This window comes from Nelumbo lutea, chromosome 7 (genome assembly GCF_056320005.1).
Source record: "Nelumbo lutea isolate HS-2025 chromosome 7, American lotus-T2T, whole genome shotgun sequence".
Taxonomy (NCBI): domain Eukaryota; kingdom Viridiplantae; phylum Streptophyta; class Magnoliopsida; order Proteales; family Nelumbonaceae; genus Nelumbo; species Nelumbo lutea.
In genome coordinates, this window is record NC_142690.1 from 7,163,961 (window position 1) to 7,180,832 (window position 16,872).

The 16,872-nt window shown below is 39.3% G+C and overlaps 1 protein-coding gene across 1 annotated transcript in view; it reads right to left on the minus strand.

The window, feature by feature from the left end:
• Positions 1-503: 503 nt before the first annotated feature.
• The window catches only part of CYL1 (alpha-N-acetylglucosaminidase family / NAGLU family), an 83,584-nt gene continuing 67,215 nt past the window's right edge, over positions 504-16,872 (minus strand). Inside the window, exons 14-19 of the mRNA XM_088954958.1 lie at positions 6,610-6,708; positions 3,407-3,517; positions 1,588-1,835; positions 1,127-1,364; positions 962-1,040; positions 504-877 (exon numbers count right to left, since the gene is read on the minus strand). Of these exons, the coding sequence (XP_088811084.1) occupies positions 642-877; positions 962-1,040; positions 1,127-1,364; positions 1,588-1,835; positions 3,407-3,517; positions 6,610-6,708 (1,011 nt within the window). The 3' untranslated portion in view covers positions 504-641. The remainder of the gene's footprint in view (positions 878-961; positions 1,041-1,126; positions 1,365-1,587; positions 1,836-3,406; positions 3,518-6,609; positions 6,709-16,872) is intronic.

Consider the following 16,872-nt stretch of genomic DNA (forward strand, 5'->3'; position numbering starts at 1 on the left):
GGACGTTCACCAAGTTTAAGATATTTGCTATATGACAGTATGAGAGGTTAGATGTTAACCCAAACCGGAACTGTGACCAAATTACCGGGTCATTAGTTTGAAAAAGCCCATAAAAGGTTTACAATATGGATTGATACACAATGGCTTTGGCATCTATTTGATGTAAACATTGAAACAAAGAAAGAAATGGATTCCAGGTCAAATGCAAAATGTACTTCCGGCCAGACTATTTGACCAGTCAAACCTTGGTTGATTTGTTTGAAATTTGGTGGTAGCAAAATATCCTTATAGTGTTCAAGTATCATAGACTTTTAGCTCAATTCAACACGAGGAAGTGTCCCAACAAATTCAAGTGACCCATTTTTGAGTTCTATGGGTCATGGTGACTTGCCATCTTTAGTAATTTATGGTTCTTTGTATTTAGTGTTAGGAGGATTACTTTTTTTATAGTTATAAAAGCATTCTACTTCAACACCTTTTATTAGCACACAGCAACGAGGCCATTGTTTGTAAGTTAGCTGAAGGTTCTTTTTATTGCAGACATTTCAAAACTATTTCATAGCACTAATTGAGATACTTACAAGAAGTCTCTGTCCGCCTACATTTTTCTAATTTCTACTTTATGATGAATTGCTCCTAGTTCAGGTCAAGTATTTCTTGAGCAACTCCTTGGAAACAGTAAGAGCATCTCCTTGCGCTTTCACAGGGTAAAGCTCCCTCCCTGCTTGCCATCTGTTTGAAAATGATATCCACTCTCTTCTCCACTCCTCCAGCTCAAAGGTAACATTTTCTCTTAAACTTTTCAGCAAGTAACTGAAATAAGTAGAAGCCCTTGGTAGATAGTAGCTTTCTAAAATCCCACTCCAAAACTTATTAGCTGTCATGAATATGAAATAATGTATCACTATCAACATTGAAATATTTGAGACAAGTAATAAAATAAACAATGAGAAACATTTACCATAATCGTGAAGCTTGCTCTGGTTGTTTTGGGTGTTATCATACCACATTGTTACTTGAGTTCTCGCATTCCACTCATACTGGAAAATGAGAATGGGTTTTATCATCTTGAAGTCCCCGAGCAATAAGCAACTATAAAAACAATTAACAAATTGTTTGCTCTCACCTGGATCATCTCTTTGGGATTTTCCGCAAGTCTTTTTGCACTTTCTAACCAAGTTCCCAATAGAAAGTTATCATCACAAGCTAGAAGAGTGTCAATATCCTTGATGAGTTGAGCAAACTTTTGACTCTGAAAATTCAAAGATTTTATGTCCTTGTGTTGAAAAGCAGTCACAGCATCCATGTATACTTGATTTGCTAGTTTGGATAGTACTTGCCGAGTCAAGTCAACCAAGTCATATCTGTCATTATTTGCAATTAAGGAGCAATCATATAATCCACTTGTTTTTGTTGGGTTATGTGGTTAACTTCAACATGAAATGATGATATTTAACTCAAAAAGTAAATTTAACTAGAAATTGAAGAAAATTAATAGGTAGATAATCAGAAAACTGATGTTGAACAAATAATATGGTTTTGGAGGTAATTTAAAAATAGTTGTCTAATCATGAAATAGGGTTTTACCTGTATGTAAGGCTTTCAGCAAGATCATTTCCAGCATCAAGAAACAGATGTAAAGCATAAATAACCTCCTCAGTGGAGTACCATAAGTGTGGCTGAGTCAAAAAAGAGATTGTTTCTCTGAAAGAGAATCTTCTGGTTCTATCTCTCATAAAAGGGTTTTGCATCTGTTCTTGCTTTGACAACTCAGCTTTGGGTTTTAATGAGGGATCCCAATCAGGAAATTGAACTATGAAATCTCTGTTATGGTCCTGGCACAGATACAGAAATTAAGAGCAATTAACCATCTTAGTGGTGTTTGAGATAAAACATTGATACAAACTAACGAAACACCTTACAGTTGTTAGCTGCTTTGTTCAAGTTGAATATTACTATTTTCCTTGGATCAATTATATTAGCTCACTGATTAGATTATGGATGTTCTATAGTTTTACCAAATTAGTAAAAATTTACCCCAGGTTTGGATCTTGCAACTTAACCTCCTTAAAGAATAGTTCTTTAAAAGTATCTGAACAATACATCCAAAGTCTATGATGTGGCCCTGTCATGCAAGAATATGTTTAACACTTGATTTAAATAGCTCCAATAGCTTTTGTTAATTCAGCACTCCAAAAAATATTTACATGTACTATGGATCTCCAAAGCAATAATATGAAGATCAGTCTTGGAAGTGTAGTTAGTGAATGGTAAATAAGTGCTTAAAAAGAGGCTATTTAAGTAGCTAGTGAATCCAAGCATAAGAAATACAAGTACCTGTATTGTAAGTTGGGAACAAAAGAAGGTGAGAAAGATGTTTACTTACAGAAGGGTGGGAAGGAAAACTAGGAGTCTAGATCATGTTAAGTGAATCAAGAGCAGTGGCCAGAGAACCGTGGTAAAGGACATGAGGTTAAGGAAAGGTAAAATGCTATTCGAAGACATTACTAAAAGATGATCATGCAAAGGGATTAGAAGTAGGTAGAGTGCATACCAAAAGAGAGACCAAAGGGGCATATTATTGTAGGACTAAGGTAGCAGAAGTGAAGAAAACTTTGTCAAAATGAATGAAGGAAAGACCTTGGAACCAGATGGAATACCTATAGAGCTTTGGAAGAATAAGGGAGCCTTTCAGCATAAGTTTTTTGACAAAATTGAAAAGACTAAGAAAATCCCGGATGAATGAAGCAAAAGAATCTCAAACCTATAATTACATTAAAATCTTGGAACTTTCCATCTTTCATCCCATTACTCACCATTTCTTTCAATTAGAATCTATAGGCATAAACTAATTAACATTTTCTACTAACTTCTATACAATAGAAATGAAGTGCTAGATGGTTATAACCAGATACACTAGTAATTGGCAATAGAAGAAAAGGATAAAAAAGGCACTTCAGTGTTTTACAGAACTAATGGCATTACTGCAAGGAATGAGGTTGGGAAGCTCCCTGAACTTCAAAAACAATTGAGGTGGAAGGGGATTTAAAGGTGATAGTGGGCTGGTTCAAAAAACGAATGTCCAAGGACATGGCAATAGAAAAAGCAGCAAGACACTTTGGCAAGGCAACTAAGAATAGCATTCACCTTGACCCACAGTTATCTTGTGGGCTTCTCTCTTTGTGTAGCTTTATCATTGCAGTTTATTGTTCCTAGCTTTGTTTTTCCCTATTGGGTTTAGCAACCTATAGAGTCCTTTCTGTGTTCTAGAATGTCCTAGTTCTTTTATTAATGAAATTCCCTTTTCAGAGATTGAAAGATTAAAAAAATGAAAGGAAGAAGAAAAGAAGATTTCTATAGACATAGCTCTAGCTATGTCCTTAATTAATTCATTCAGAGAACATACTGCAATTCCATCCGTACAGTTGTATATTGTGCGATAAAGAATTCCCCAAGCTTCCTCCATTTGATGGACTGCTTTACCATAACGTCGTTGAGAGTAGGTTGTCACCCATTCCTGCTTGAGAAAAATAAATAAATCCATACTGTTTACAATTACAACATTAAAATATCACAGTAAGGCATACTTCTTTAAAACATGCTAATTGATACATTACATTCTGCACTTGACATTAATATAGTGATAATTACTTATAAAGGCATCAAACAACTGAAGAAAGGATGTGTGTGTGGTGAGAGAGAGAGAGAGAGAGAGGGAGGGAGGGAGAGAGCAAATTGAAGATGAGAGTTGTATGAGGCAAGGCCTATGGATAATGCACTGAGGTAACCTTGAGCTCAGCCTACCTCACACCTTAAGATGTCTTATGTTGATAACAAGTTTCCCATGCATTAACTAAAATAGGCTTCTCATCACAAAAGTTGATGAAATATTAACTTTTTTCTTTTTAATATATTTTAAATATTTTTTTATTACATTTAACATATTTAGTGATTTCAGAAACATCTTGAGATTTTATTCTACAGAAAAATCTTTTAATAGGTGATCAAGCACTCCCCCCACACAAACATACAAAAAAAAAAAAAAACCTTCTAGGGCATTGTGACATTGTTTAGTTGATAGCTAAAACTTATTGCCTTTCAACCAGGGAAAGGTTTAATCAGGAATTGTTACTTCAGGGATCAGATATGCCAGGATAGTCTTTGTTGTACCACTATTTTGTTTCTATGTGACTTGTGAGTTGTGCTGTTAACCCCTCAAGGTTCTGACTCTCCTGTAGTAGTTTTATAGTAAGATTCTTATTCATCCTGCTGATGCACTTGATCTTGGAACCAACTAAAAGAATCACAGCTTTCCATTATGTTAAAAGAAACAAAATAAGTAGATCTTGATTGAGACATTTTTACATGATACTTAAAATAATACAGTCCATATTTCCATGAATATTCCCATACTTCTCTCATTTCAATTCTTGTTTCTATAGAGGTAATTGTGAATTGCCCTAAACCATCTCTTATAGCATTGGGTTGTGTTTTCACTGATACTTATGCAACAAGCTGTCTAGAGGAATGGGAAAACTTGTTGTATTTGGAATGTTTGGGATGGCCTTGTCCAACCAAAGGTGGAAGCATCAATGTAGTTATCAGCCTTCGAGAAAAATCTAACAATGGATCAACTAAAAGAAAGAAGAATATATATATACATATATATATGACAAGTTGGTCCATGGATATGCTGGAAGGCTAAAAGTGGTTTTACATTGTCACAGATGGGGAACTTAGAGATTCTTCCAGTTGATATTGAGAGTGGAATGGTGGGATCCTGATGTCTTAGTTGATGGAGAATGGTTTCAGTTGCTGTTTTGTGGAGAAATTGTGACAGGTGTGATCATAGGTTACCGAAAAAGTTTCCTGCCCCACTCCAATTCTCTGAAGATATTCTATCACATGTATCCTCTATTTCTTGTATCACATATTAGATTTGTGTCTAATGGATTTCCAAGGTATGAAAAGGGTAGACTTCATTAAAGATTAGGAAATGTTGAACACGACATAAATGTGCATACTCATTTTTTGTCATTTTGGATAGCCAATTTGTTCTAATAGGGTATCTTATACTCTTTCAAATTTCCATATTATACCCAGTGAAATATTTTTGTTATTGATAAAAATGGGACGCCTATGATGCACACTTTCATTTTGCCCATCCTACTCTAATTCTATAGGTCACACCAAATCCCTCCCTTCTTATGGATTATTGAACCAAAGTAACAGAAGATCAAATTTAATTATCTCTTGGTCTCCAATCCTAATTGTACCCTGATTTGCACTTCTATTATTATTAAATTTACATTGCATATATTCTGTTTTACTCCTACATATTTTAAAACCTACTGTTTCTAAGGTATTTGTCCATAAAATTAATTTTGTGTTCAATCCTTCATTAGTTTCATCAATTGTTTACAACATCAGCAAACAACAAGCACCACGGGACCTCCTCTTCGATATGTTTAGTCAATTCATCCACGACATGGAAATAAATAAGGACAGCACTGAGACTTGGTGAAGAACCACCATAAATATAAACCTTGATATCTCTCGGAGACTCAAACTAAGTGTTCTAACATTAGTTGTTGCACCCCTCATAGATATCCTTAATTAGGTCTACCTATTTACTCCTTTCTTTTCCAAAACCAACCATATTATCTCTCTAAGGGCTCTATCATTTGCTTTCTCTAAATCTACGAATACCATATAAAGATCTCTCTTCTTCTCTTTAACATTTTCTATCAATTGTCTCAATAGAAAGATGGCTTCCATAGTTGATCTCCCTGGCATAAACCCAATTGGTTTCCTAATACACTTGTTTCATGTCATAACCTTTGCAAGCACACCAGGTCATTATGCCTTAATCAATGATGGAAAGACACCAAATCACACCATGCAACTCATCTCCAAGGCATGTAGCAGTTCACACCATTTGGTCAGCTATTTGTTCCCCATGTAAATAAATAGATAGATATATACTTAACATAGCGTAAAAGAAACCCTGTCTTGGCTGTTGGCATTGGATATTTCTCTTCCAAGTCCTTAAACATTCTCCTAGCACATTCCTCTCCCCAATGTGTGTGTGCATGTGTGTACAGTCATATATATGCTGACAAACAAACAGAAGAATCCCTAAAATTTAATTAAGTGTAACTGGATTTTCAGAAATCCTGTCTTGGCGGTTGGCATTGGATATTTCTCTTCCAATTCCACCTTGGTGCATGATATAGAAATAAATACAGTGTAAGACAATAAGGATGAACTGTCAAAAGCTTGTAGCAAGAGAAAAAAGATCAGTCTCTGCATCTCCCTAACAAAGTTTTTCTCTCTTTTATAGATTAGTCACAGTGATATGAAACATATCATTACTTGACAGAAAATACCATCACAAAAATGAGCAAAAAGATAGAAGCGGATACTTCATTAAACAAGGCCATAGTATTAGGAACAAGAAAGAAGAAAATATCATGTCTACAGAATGTTAGAGTTGATCCATAGCTTTTACCACACTAATGGGAAAAATAACAGTATGCATCTGCTATTAGTTTCACATGACATTTGAAACTTCTTTCATGGCAAGTGACTATTGGAAAATTGAATTACCTGCAGTTGGACTTTTTCAGTTCGAAATGCCATCTCAGACATAAGTTCATAGACAATTGGATTTTGCTCTATTCCTTCCATGCACATGCCAACACCAACCTATGAGAAACAAAGATGGTGAGAAAATCCCTGTAGTTGGAACTGTTTAAGAAAAAAAGGACAACAACATGTGGACTCTCTATCTATTTATCTGTAAGGACATAGCTGGGGGAAATCACCCCCCCCCCTGATGGCCCAAAAAGGTTTTGAGAACATCTTTGTACAAGTTGGGGGTGATAGGAAGGAGGGACACATCCTGTTAGAAATTTAGAATTAGCATCCTTTTGTATGTGTTGAGATCAGGCTGATAATATTTGTTTTTTTTTTTTTATTTTAAAGTTTAGCTAGAGTTATTGGACCTAAGGCCCATTAGTTTATGTTTAGTTAAGAGTGTTTACTTGTGTTTTTAGCAATAGCCGACTTACTAAGGGTATACTTGTCATTGTATTCATTTTTAATTATGAGTATATAAGATAGTGAAAGGGGTGGCCAGATCACTTCTTTTAGCTTCTCCCCATTCTCTTCAACCTCTCTTCTTCTCTTCTCTGCACAAACTTTTCCTTTTTCTTCTTTTTATCACAGATTTCAAATCAGATCAGATTTATTGCACTTTCAACTGTATGTACAGTGGTGGTTGCTACCCAAAGAAGAATTCTAGGGTCAAGTAGGACATTCCCCTACATGACCTACCTTATTTCTGCTACATGAACATATAGTATGGGAAATCAAACCATCCACCAAGGGGCCTGAATCAGCCATGTGTTTGATTCACCAACAATATCAGCCCATACCCCACCTTGTATTCGTCAAAGGGCCATTACATAATGATGGTCCAAACTATTCAGGGTCTTGGGAGGGGCAGACTAATATGGACCTAACCTTTGACACTTTTTGCAAGTGGCAACTCTCAGACTTGATTTTGGATTCCCATGCTTGTCAGCCTGAGGTTTCATCATTGTACTAAGTAATGGCTGTCTAAGTCTTACAACATTGATCCAAGCAAAGACTGAGAAGATCTTGATCCTTTCCTTGAAAAATACAAGGTCCCCTCTCTTTCCAAATACACCAAGAAAATAGCTCCATGAACACTGGACCATAATATAGCATTTCTAGCACCAATCACTTCATAAGGTTATGACCTAAGGACCTTCTCAATGGAATAAGACTGACCTAGAGGAGTCTAACAAAAAATTGAAGAAACCCAAAAGAAGGGTAATCACAGGGCAAAGCAAAAACAAGTGACCAATGGATTCCTCTTCCCTTTTACACACCCAGCACCTATTTGGGATAGCCATCTCTGTTGTTCAGGTGGTCTATTGTATATTTGTATGAACCTTATCCAGCAATAATATCTACATAAAAGCTTCAATTTTAGGATGGACAGAAAATGTTAACATGTTCCACTTTCCGGTCCATTTCATCCCTTTAGCCGTCCTATCAGAAAAAATAAAGGTAATGCTAGCTCATACAGCAGAGAAATGTTTCATTAGTCTCCCTAGACAATAGGTGTCTTCTAATGCTTTGTTTGGTTTGAAAGAAAAGGTAGGGAAAGGAAGGGAAAGGTAGGTGTAGGTACATAGTGGTTGCTCAGAACATTAGAGCACAGAAGGTGTCAAATTAATACCACACAGAAGGTAGGTGTAGGTACATAGTTTTGAGACACCATGAGCCATGGGTCTATACTCAGCCTCCGCACATGACCTTGCCACAACCGCTTGCTTCTTACTCTTCCAGGAGATCAAGTTTCTACCTACAAAGGTACACACTCCTGATGTAGACCTCCCGTCATCTAAGCGTCTTGCCTAGTCTGCATCTGTATAGGATTCTAGCTTCAGATTCTCATGATTTGAGAAAAGAATGCCTCTTCCAGGGTGCTTTTTCAGATATGCAAGTATTCTCTTGTTAGAATGCTCGAGTCATGGGTATTTTGGTCATTCTGATGTATCTTATTGAAAGTGAAATGTCTATTGTATCTAAGTTTAAGTTGTGTCCCATCTTCTATGAGGGACAAAATTGTCTTTCTTGTAACTCAAGTTTTATGAATAAAAGTCAAGTGGGTCGGCTAGGAGAGTGACTTTTGAACATCCTTTCTTTTAGTCTGGCCGAACACTCTTCTCCTCTCCTTCTTTCTCTTTTCTTTCTTCTTTCTTCTCTACTTTGACCTAGAATCAACTAGGGTTTATTCACATGGTATCAGAGCATTAAGGTCACGTGTTTTTTTTCTTGCTACTGTCTTCTTCCTGGGTTCGCCGCCAGCTTCATAGTAGGCTTCATCATCCTACAGCTGACCTGATTGAAGACTCGATTAGGGCTGAAAAGGAGTTGTCGTTTTGAGGGCCTGGAGGTGAGAATGCCTCTGGCCGGTGTTGTGGTGGTCGTTGAAGTGGTATACTAGACCCTCCATTCAGTGTACGAAGAGGGCTGGACGTATATGGGTATGGACACTGCTGTCGTGTGTTCAGAAATGGACTGTGAATGCTGATTTTTTTTTTTTTTTGTGCTTCAAAAGTTAGTTGTTGTGGTGCTGGGTGAAACTGATACACATATCAGTCATGTTTTTTTTTTGTGTTTTCTTGCTCGCATGTGTTCTGAAAGAAGAGTAGTAGACTGCTGATATCCATGACAGTAGTGGTGTGGTGTTGATTGTGTTGTGGTGGTTGACATATCTATGATTCTAAATGCTTAAAAGTTGATGTGACTAGGTTTCTTGTGGGCTTGAAGGCTGAGTATGAGCCTGTCAGAGCACAGATATTGGGGGGATCATCTCTCCCCTCACTTGAAGAAGTTTTTGCCCGTCTTAAGAGGACATGAGCCGGTGGAACATTCTTCCTTCTCTGATAGATCTGGTTTGGTAGTGACTAAAGGGAGTGGCCGTGGAAGTAGAAGTGGTGGTGGCAGCAATGGCCCTCCAAGCAACCGTGGTGGACACATGTTTAACCGGGCTAGTGGCGGGACTAGAGGCCGAGAGTCAGGGGGAGGCCGTGGAAAAGGAAGGGGTAATGCTCAGAGAAAATGTACACATTGTGGCTTAGAGGGGCACACAGTTAATTTCTGCTATGATTTGCGTGGTCCACCCAACACTTGGGCTAACCATGTTACATCTAAGATTAGTAGCACAATTACTGAAAGCCAGCAAACTGCCCCAACCCCCTCCACACCCACTTGTGCTTATGGGCAGGAAATGGTGAGTGTACCACAGGCAATATATGAGCAGTTACTTCAAACATCTCAACAGAACACAGCTACACTTGCCCATTCAGGTATGACTTGTTTAGCTTCCAAAGCCTCACCCTGGATCATTGATTCTGGAGCCTCGGACCATATGTCTGGGACTCTTGATGTATTTTCTTCCCTTTCTCGCACCTCCACATCTCAGACAGTTACACTTGCTAATGGTTCTACATCTCCTATTTGTGGTGTTGGTGATGTTGATCTCTCCTCATTGTCTTTAGCATCTGTTTTATATGTTCCTAATTTCCCTTTTAACCTTATGTCTGTTAGCAGATTAACCAAGCCCCTTAATTGTTTTGTAACCTTCTATCCTTCTTTTTGTGTGTTTCAGGATCTCAAGACGGGGACGAAGATTGGTGGAGGGCATGAAGCCAGTGGTTTGTATTACCTTGATGGTGGTGACCTTCCAGTGGCTTTTCAGTCGTCTCTTACTCCTCTCCAATGGCACTGCAGACTTGGTCATCCCTCTCTCAAGGCTTTGAAGCTGCTAGTTCCTTCCTTGAGTCATCTTTCATCATTAGATTGTGAGTCATGTCAGTTGGGAAAACATCATCGAGTCTCATTCAGTCCAAGAAATGATAGTTGTGTCTCAAGTCCTTTTGCTTTAGTTCATTCTGATGTATGGGGTCCAGTTAAAGTGGTGTCATACAATGGGTTTAGGTATTTTGTAATCTTTGTTGATGACTTTTCAAGGATGACATGGATCTATCTTATTAAAGACCGTAGTGAATTGTTCTCTATTTTTCAGAAATTTCATGCTGAAATACGCACTCAATTTGGTGTTCATATGAAAATACTTCGCTCCGGTAATGCCAAAGAATACATCTCCTCACCATTTCAGCAATACCTAGAACATCATGGAATAATTCATCAAACTTCTTGTGCCTACACCCCGCAACAAAATGGTGTAGCTGAACGGAAAAATAGACATCTTCTTGAAATTGCTCGGTCCTTGATGATCAATATGCATGTCCCAAAGCATTTTTGGAGTGATGTTGTTCTTACATCCTGTTTTCTGATAAATCGGATGCCCATGTCAATCCTTGGAAGTCAATCCCCTTTCTCCGTGTTGTTCCCCACTTTGTCTCCCTTTCCTCTCACCCCAAGAGTCTTTGTCTATGTTTGTTTTGTTCAACACTTGGGGCCTGGAGTAGACAAGCTAGATGCTTGAGTTACAAAGTGTATTTTTCTTGGCTACTCAAGGACTCAGAAAGGGTACAAGTGTTATAACACTAAGTTTCATAAATCGTTTGTGTGCCCTAATGTCACCTTCTTTGAATCAGTTCCTTTTTTCTCAGATGTCGGGGTCTCTTCTTCTCCCTCAGTGGTTTCTCTTCCTGTTCCGATTGTGGACCCCCTTCCCGTAGCTCCCATTCCTACTACAAATGCATATCATATGTCTGTTACTACAGACAGGCCGCCAATTACTCAAGTGTATACCCGCAGAAGTGCTTCAGCTCCTCCTCCACTTCAGCACCTGTCGACAGATCCTGCTACTGCTCCTTCTCCCTCAGATCTTCATCTCCCTATTGCTTTACGGAAAGGTAAACGTACATGTACTTCTCATCCCATTTCAGACTATGTTTCCACTGCTCACCTTTCTGCTTCTCATTGCAAGTTTATATCATTACTCTCATCAGTTCCCATTCCCAAGACTGTATAGGAAGCCCTTACCTTCCCAGGGTGGCAGCAAGCCATGGAAGAAGAACTCTCTGCTCTACAACATAATCATACGTGGGAACTCACCACCCTTCCTCCTGGTAAGCACACTGTTGGGTGTAAATGGGTCTATACAGTGAAGCATCTTCCTGATGGCAGTGTGGAACGATTGAAGGCACAGTTAGTGGCCAAGGGCTATTCTCAGTTATATAGTGTGGACTATATGGAGACATTCTCTCTTGTGGCTAAAAATGGTTCAGTTCAGGTGTTGATCTCATTGGCTACTATGTATGATTGGCCTCTCCTACAACTTGACATAAAAAATGCCTTCCTACATGGTGATCTTGTTGAGGAGGTGTATATGGAGCAACCACCAGAGTTTGTTGCTCGGGGGGAGGCTGGTAAGGTGTGCAGGCTCAAAAAGACAATCTATGGACTGAAACAATCTCCTCGTGCATGGTTCGACAGGTTCAGTGAAGTGGTGAAGGCCTTTGGGATGAAACAGTGTCAGGTTGATCATTCTGTGTTTAGCTATAACTCAAAAGATGGAAAAATCTTGCTAGTCGTGTATGTGGATGATATTTTCATAACTGGAAGTGACAACAATGGAATTGACAGGCTGAAAAAATTCTTACGGGACCACTTCAATACGAAAGATTTGGGGAAGCTAAAGTATTTCTTAGGAATAGAAGCTACGAGGTCAAAACAAGGGATCAACCTATGTCAGAGGAAATATGTTCTTGATCTACTTGAAGAAACAGGGTTGTTAGGTGCTATACCAGCAGAGACTCCTATGGAACTCAATGCCAAGTTAAGTGTGGATGCGGGTGAAGAGTTTGATGATCCTAGAAGATACAGAAGGTTGGTGGGAAAGTTGAACTACTTGACCATTACCCGACCAGATATATCATTTGCTATGTGTGTTGAGTCAATTTATGCAACATCCCCAGGTTCCTCATAAGGAAGCTGTTCTAAGAACTGTTAGGTACCTAAAGGGTGCTCCAGGTCATGGTTTGTTATACAAAAAGGGAGGAACTCTTGAGATAGTAGGGTACACAGATGCTGATTGGGCTGGCTCTATATCAAATAGGAGGTCTACCACAGGGTATTGTACCTTCCTGGGTGGCAATCTTGTAACTTGGAAGAGAAAGAAGCAAACAGTGGTGGCAAGAAGTAGTGTGGAAGCAGAGTACAGGGCTACGGCCCATACCACATGTGAACTAGTATGGCTGAAGAACCTACTACAGGAGATGGGTTTCTCAATTGACAAACCCATGAAACTATACTGTAATAACCAAACTGCTGTTCACATCTCATCCAATCCTGTCTTCCATGAAAGAACTAAACATATTGAGGTGGATTGTCACTTTGTGAGAGAGAAAGTGATAAGTGGGGTAATAACTACATCTCATGTGAGCTCAGGAAATCAGTGGGCAAATCTCTTCACAAAAGGATTGTCTCGGGGAAGAATAGATTACATTTGTAACAAGCTGGGACTATATGATATATACTCTCCAGCTTGAGGGGGAGTGTTAGAATGCTCGAGTCAGGGGTATTTTGGTCATTCTGATGTATCTTATTGAAAGTGAAATGTCTATTGTATCTGAGTTTAAGTTATGTGTCCCATCTTCTATGAGGGACAAAATTGTCTTTCTTGTAACTCAAGTTTTATGAATAAAAGTCAAGTGGGTCGGCTAGGAGAGTGACTTTTGAACATCCTCTCTTCTAGTCTGGCCGAACACTCTTCTCCTCTCCTTCTCTCTTTTCTTTCTTCTTTCTTCTTCTCTACTTTGACCTAGAATCAATTAGGGTTTATTCACATCTCTCAATAGCTTCCCAGTGTTGAACCCGAGGTGCATGCATGTACTTACTCACAACACTGACAGCATAAGAAATATCCAGTCGTGTCATACACAAATATAGTAGTCGGCCCACCATTCTTTGATATCTCCCCACATCGTTTACCAATTCACCATCCACGCCATTAATTATGTGATTTGGATCAATAGGAGTGTCTGTTGATTTGGTTCCCAACTTCCCAGTATCTCGCAATAGGTCAAGTACATACTTTCTCTATGAAATGAAGATCCCATGCTTGGATCTTGCAACTTCAATCCCTAAGAAGTATTTGACCTCACCAAGATCTTTGATCTCAATTTCTTGCTACAATGATTTTTTGAGATCATCAATCTCCTCTAGATCATTTCCTGTCACCACTATATCATCCACATACACAATCAGAATTGACACCAGAGCATCTCTCCTCTTCACAAAGAGAGTGTGATCAGACTTTGTCTGTGTGTATCCAAAATGGATGAATGCCCCTCTGAACCTGTCAAACCAAGCCCAAGGTGATTGTTTCAGTCCATACAGAGATTTTCTGAGTCTGCACACCTTTCCTTTACCAACATTTTCATAAAAGCCTGCTGGAATGTCCATATATACCTCCTCCTATAAGTCACCATTGAGGAAAGCATTTTTGACATCAAGCTGGAACAAGGGCCATGAATAGGTGGTTGCTAGAGATAAAAGGATACAAACTGAACTCATCTTAGCTACTGGTGCAACGGTTTCCAAATAATCAACACCATAGGTTTGAGTATACTCTTTTGCTACCAACCTTGCCTTGTACCTATCTATCTTGCCATTGGCCTTATACTTCACTATGAATACCCATCGACATCTGACTGTCTCCTTGTCTGGGGGGAGATCAACTATTTCCCAAGTTTGGTTTTTGACCAAAGCATCCACTCATCTTGCATGGTTGTTTTCCACTCAGGTTTGGAGAGAGCCTCAGTAACATTCCTGGGTATAAACACAGAATCCAAGGAAGAAAAAAAAGCACGATAGGAGGGTGATAAGGCATTGTAGGAAAGATGGTGTGAAATGCAATGGGCTGTACACTTTCTCTTCCCCTTACGAAGTGCAATGGGAAGATCAAGGTCAGTGGGGTCGGCTGCAACAATGGTGTTAGGGATAGAAACATTATCATCAGAAAACATAACAGGCTCAGGCTCAAGAGGAATACCTGGAACTGTATCTGCCGAATCTGGAGTTTTAGAAGGCTGACAGAGAGTGGTGTGGGTTGAGGATGTGTGGAGTCAACCATCATTTGTCGGCGCTGATATTGTTGTGAGGTTGCCTGTAGTGGCTCAGGTAATGAAACTAGATGTGCAGGTGTTGGCTGAACTGATCGAGGCACCACGGAAACAGGAAGAGGAACAGATTGTGGCTCCCCCTGAGGAGAACCACTCGAGAAGAAGAATGTGGATTCAAAAAAGGTAACATCCATAGTGACAAATCTGCTCCTCGACACTAGGTCATAACAACAATACCCCTTTTGGTTCTGAGCACACCCAAGAAAAACACATTTCTTGGCCTTAGGATCCAATTTCTTGCGATGAGAGCCAAGAATGTGAACAAAAGAAACACAACCAAAAACCCTCAGAGGTATAGGAAATATCTCTCCATCTGGAAAAAGAAGGCTAAATGGCACCTTAAACCCCAAAGTCTGTGAAGGAACACGGTTAATCAAATGCACAACTATATGAACTGCATCTCCCCAGAAGTGCACAGGAACTGAAGCACACACCATAAGACTCCTTGCCACCTCCACAATGTGTCTGTTTTTCCTCTCAGCAACTCCATTCTGTTGCGGTGTATATGCACAATTGCTCTGATGAACTACACCATGTTCTAAGAGATACGTGGTCAGGTCCTTCTCAAAGTACTCTCTAGCATTATCTGATCTAAAAGCCTTAGTTCTCACTCCAAATTGTGTGAGAACCATCTGGTGGAATTGTCGTCCTAAGTTAGGAAACTCATCACATGATCTCATCAAATATATCCAAGAATATCGTGTATAATCATCCACAAACAAGATAAAGTAACGGGGAATCCTCCCATGGAAGGGATTTGATATGGCCCCCAAACATCAGTGTGAACAATACTAAAAGCAGAAGTACTTCTTTTATTACTTGGTTTAAAAGACTGTCTACAATGCTTTCCTAACTGACAACTCTCACACTCCAAAGTAGATAATTGAACATACTTAAACAACTTTGGGAAAAGACATTTCAAAGAAATAAAAGAAAGATGTCCTAAGCGCTTGTGCCAAAACATAATCGGGTTCACTGACTCTAACCCACTACTACTATTGCTGCTAACATGATGGCCCTGATGTCTCGGAATCTCATCCAAAAGGTAGACTCCATTCACCTCACGACCACTCCCAATCATCTTCTTTGACTCCAGATCCTACAAAACACAATTACCAGGAAGAAAGGTCACAGAACAATTCAATTTTTTTGTCAAAGAACTAACAGATAGTAGGTTGGTATGAAGTCTAGGGACATGTAAAACAGAAGACAGAGTTATATCATTGGTCACTCTAACTGTCCCCTTCCTAGCAATGGGCATATGTGAACCATCTACTGTAGAGACTTTATCTCTACCAGAGCACAACTGATAGGAACTGAAAAAGGTAGGGGCATTAGTCATATGCTTGGATGCACCTGAGTCTATAATCCAGGGAGGTCCCTCCTTACCTGAAGTGAATGCAAGATTTGCAGTTGCATATGAACTACCTGTATGTGCAAAGGAAGTGGTGTAGTTGGCTCCTGCATTCTGCTATCCATCTGGAAGGCTAGAGCTGGGTGAATCTTTCTTACTCATAAGTTGTCCAAACCTCTCCAATTCTGTTCTCACTGCTGCTACTACAATGGATTCCGAATTAGTTTGGGAGAGAGGGGCTGAAGAGTCTCCTGTAGTGGCTACATTTGCATTTCCCTTATTGTTTCTTATCCGAGCAAGCATAAGATTTGGATGAAGTTTCTAACAAGTGTCCCCAGTATGCTTAGGCTTCTTGCAATAATCACACACCAAGTCCTTCTTATCTTCTCTTCTTCTAGTCTCACTACTCCCCCTGTCTCCATTCAGCTTAGGTTTTGGTGTACCAACCATAGCCGACTGGTCGATTCCAGGCTGTCTCAGCATTACATTCCTCCTACTCTCCTCTCCAGAGACAAAAGCATAGGCCTGAGAGAGTGTCACACCCTCCCTAGAAAGAATATGCTACCTAGCAATGTCAAATTCAGGGTTCAGCCCTGCCAAGAACTCAAAAACCCTATTCCTCTCTACTAATTTGTGATAAGTAGCTGCATCATTTACACTTTCCCATACCACAATTTCTAAGTGATCTATTTCCTGCCATAGGGTTTTCAGCATGGAGAAATACACAACAAGATGTTTTTCTCCCTGTTTCATACTTATCACCTGATTTCTTAACTGATAGGCTTTGGCTTCATTTTGCTTCTAAGAGTAGGTTTCAGTCAC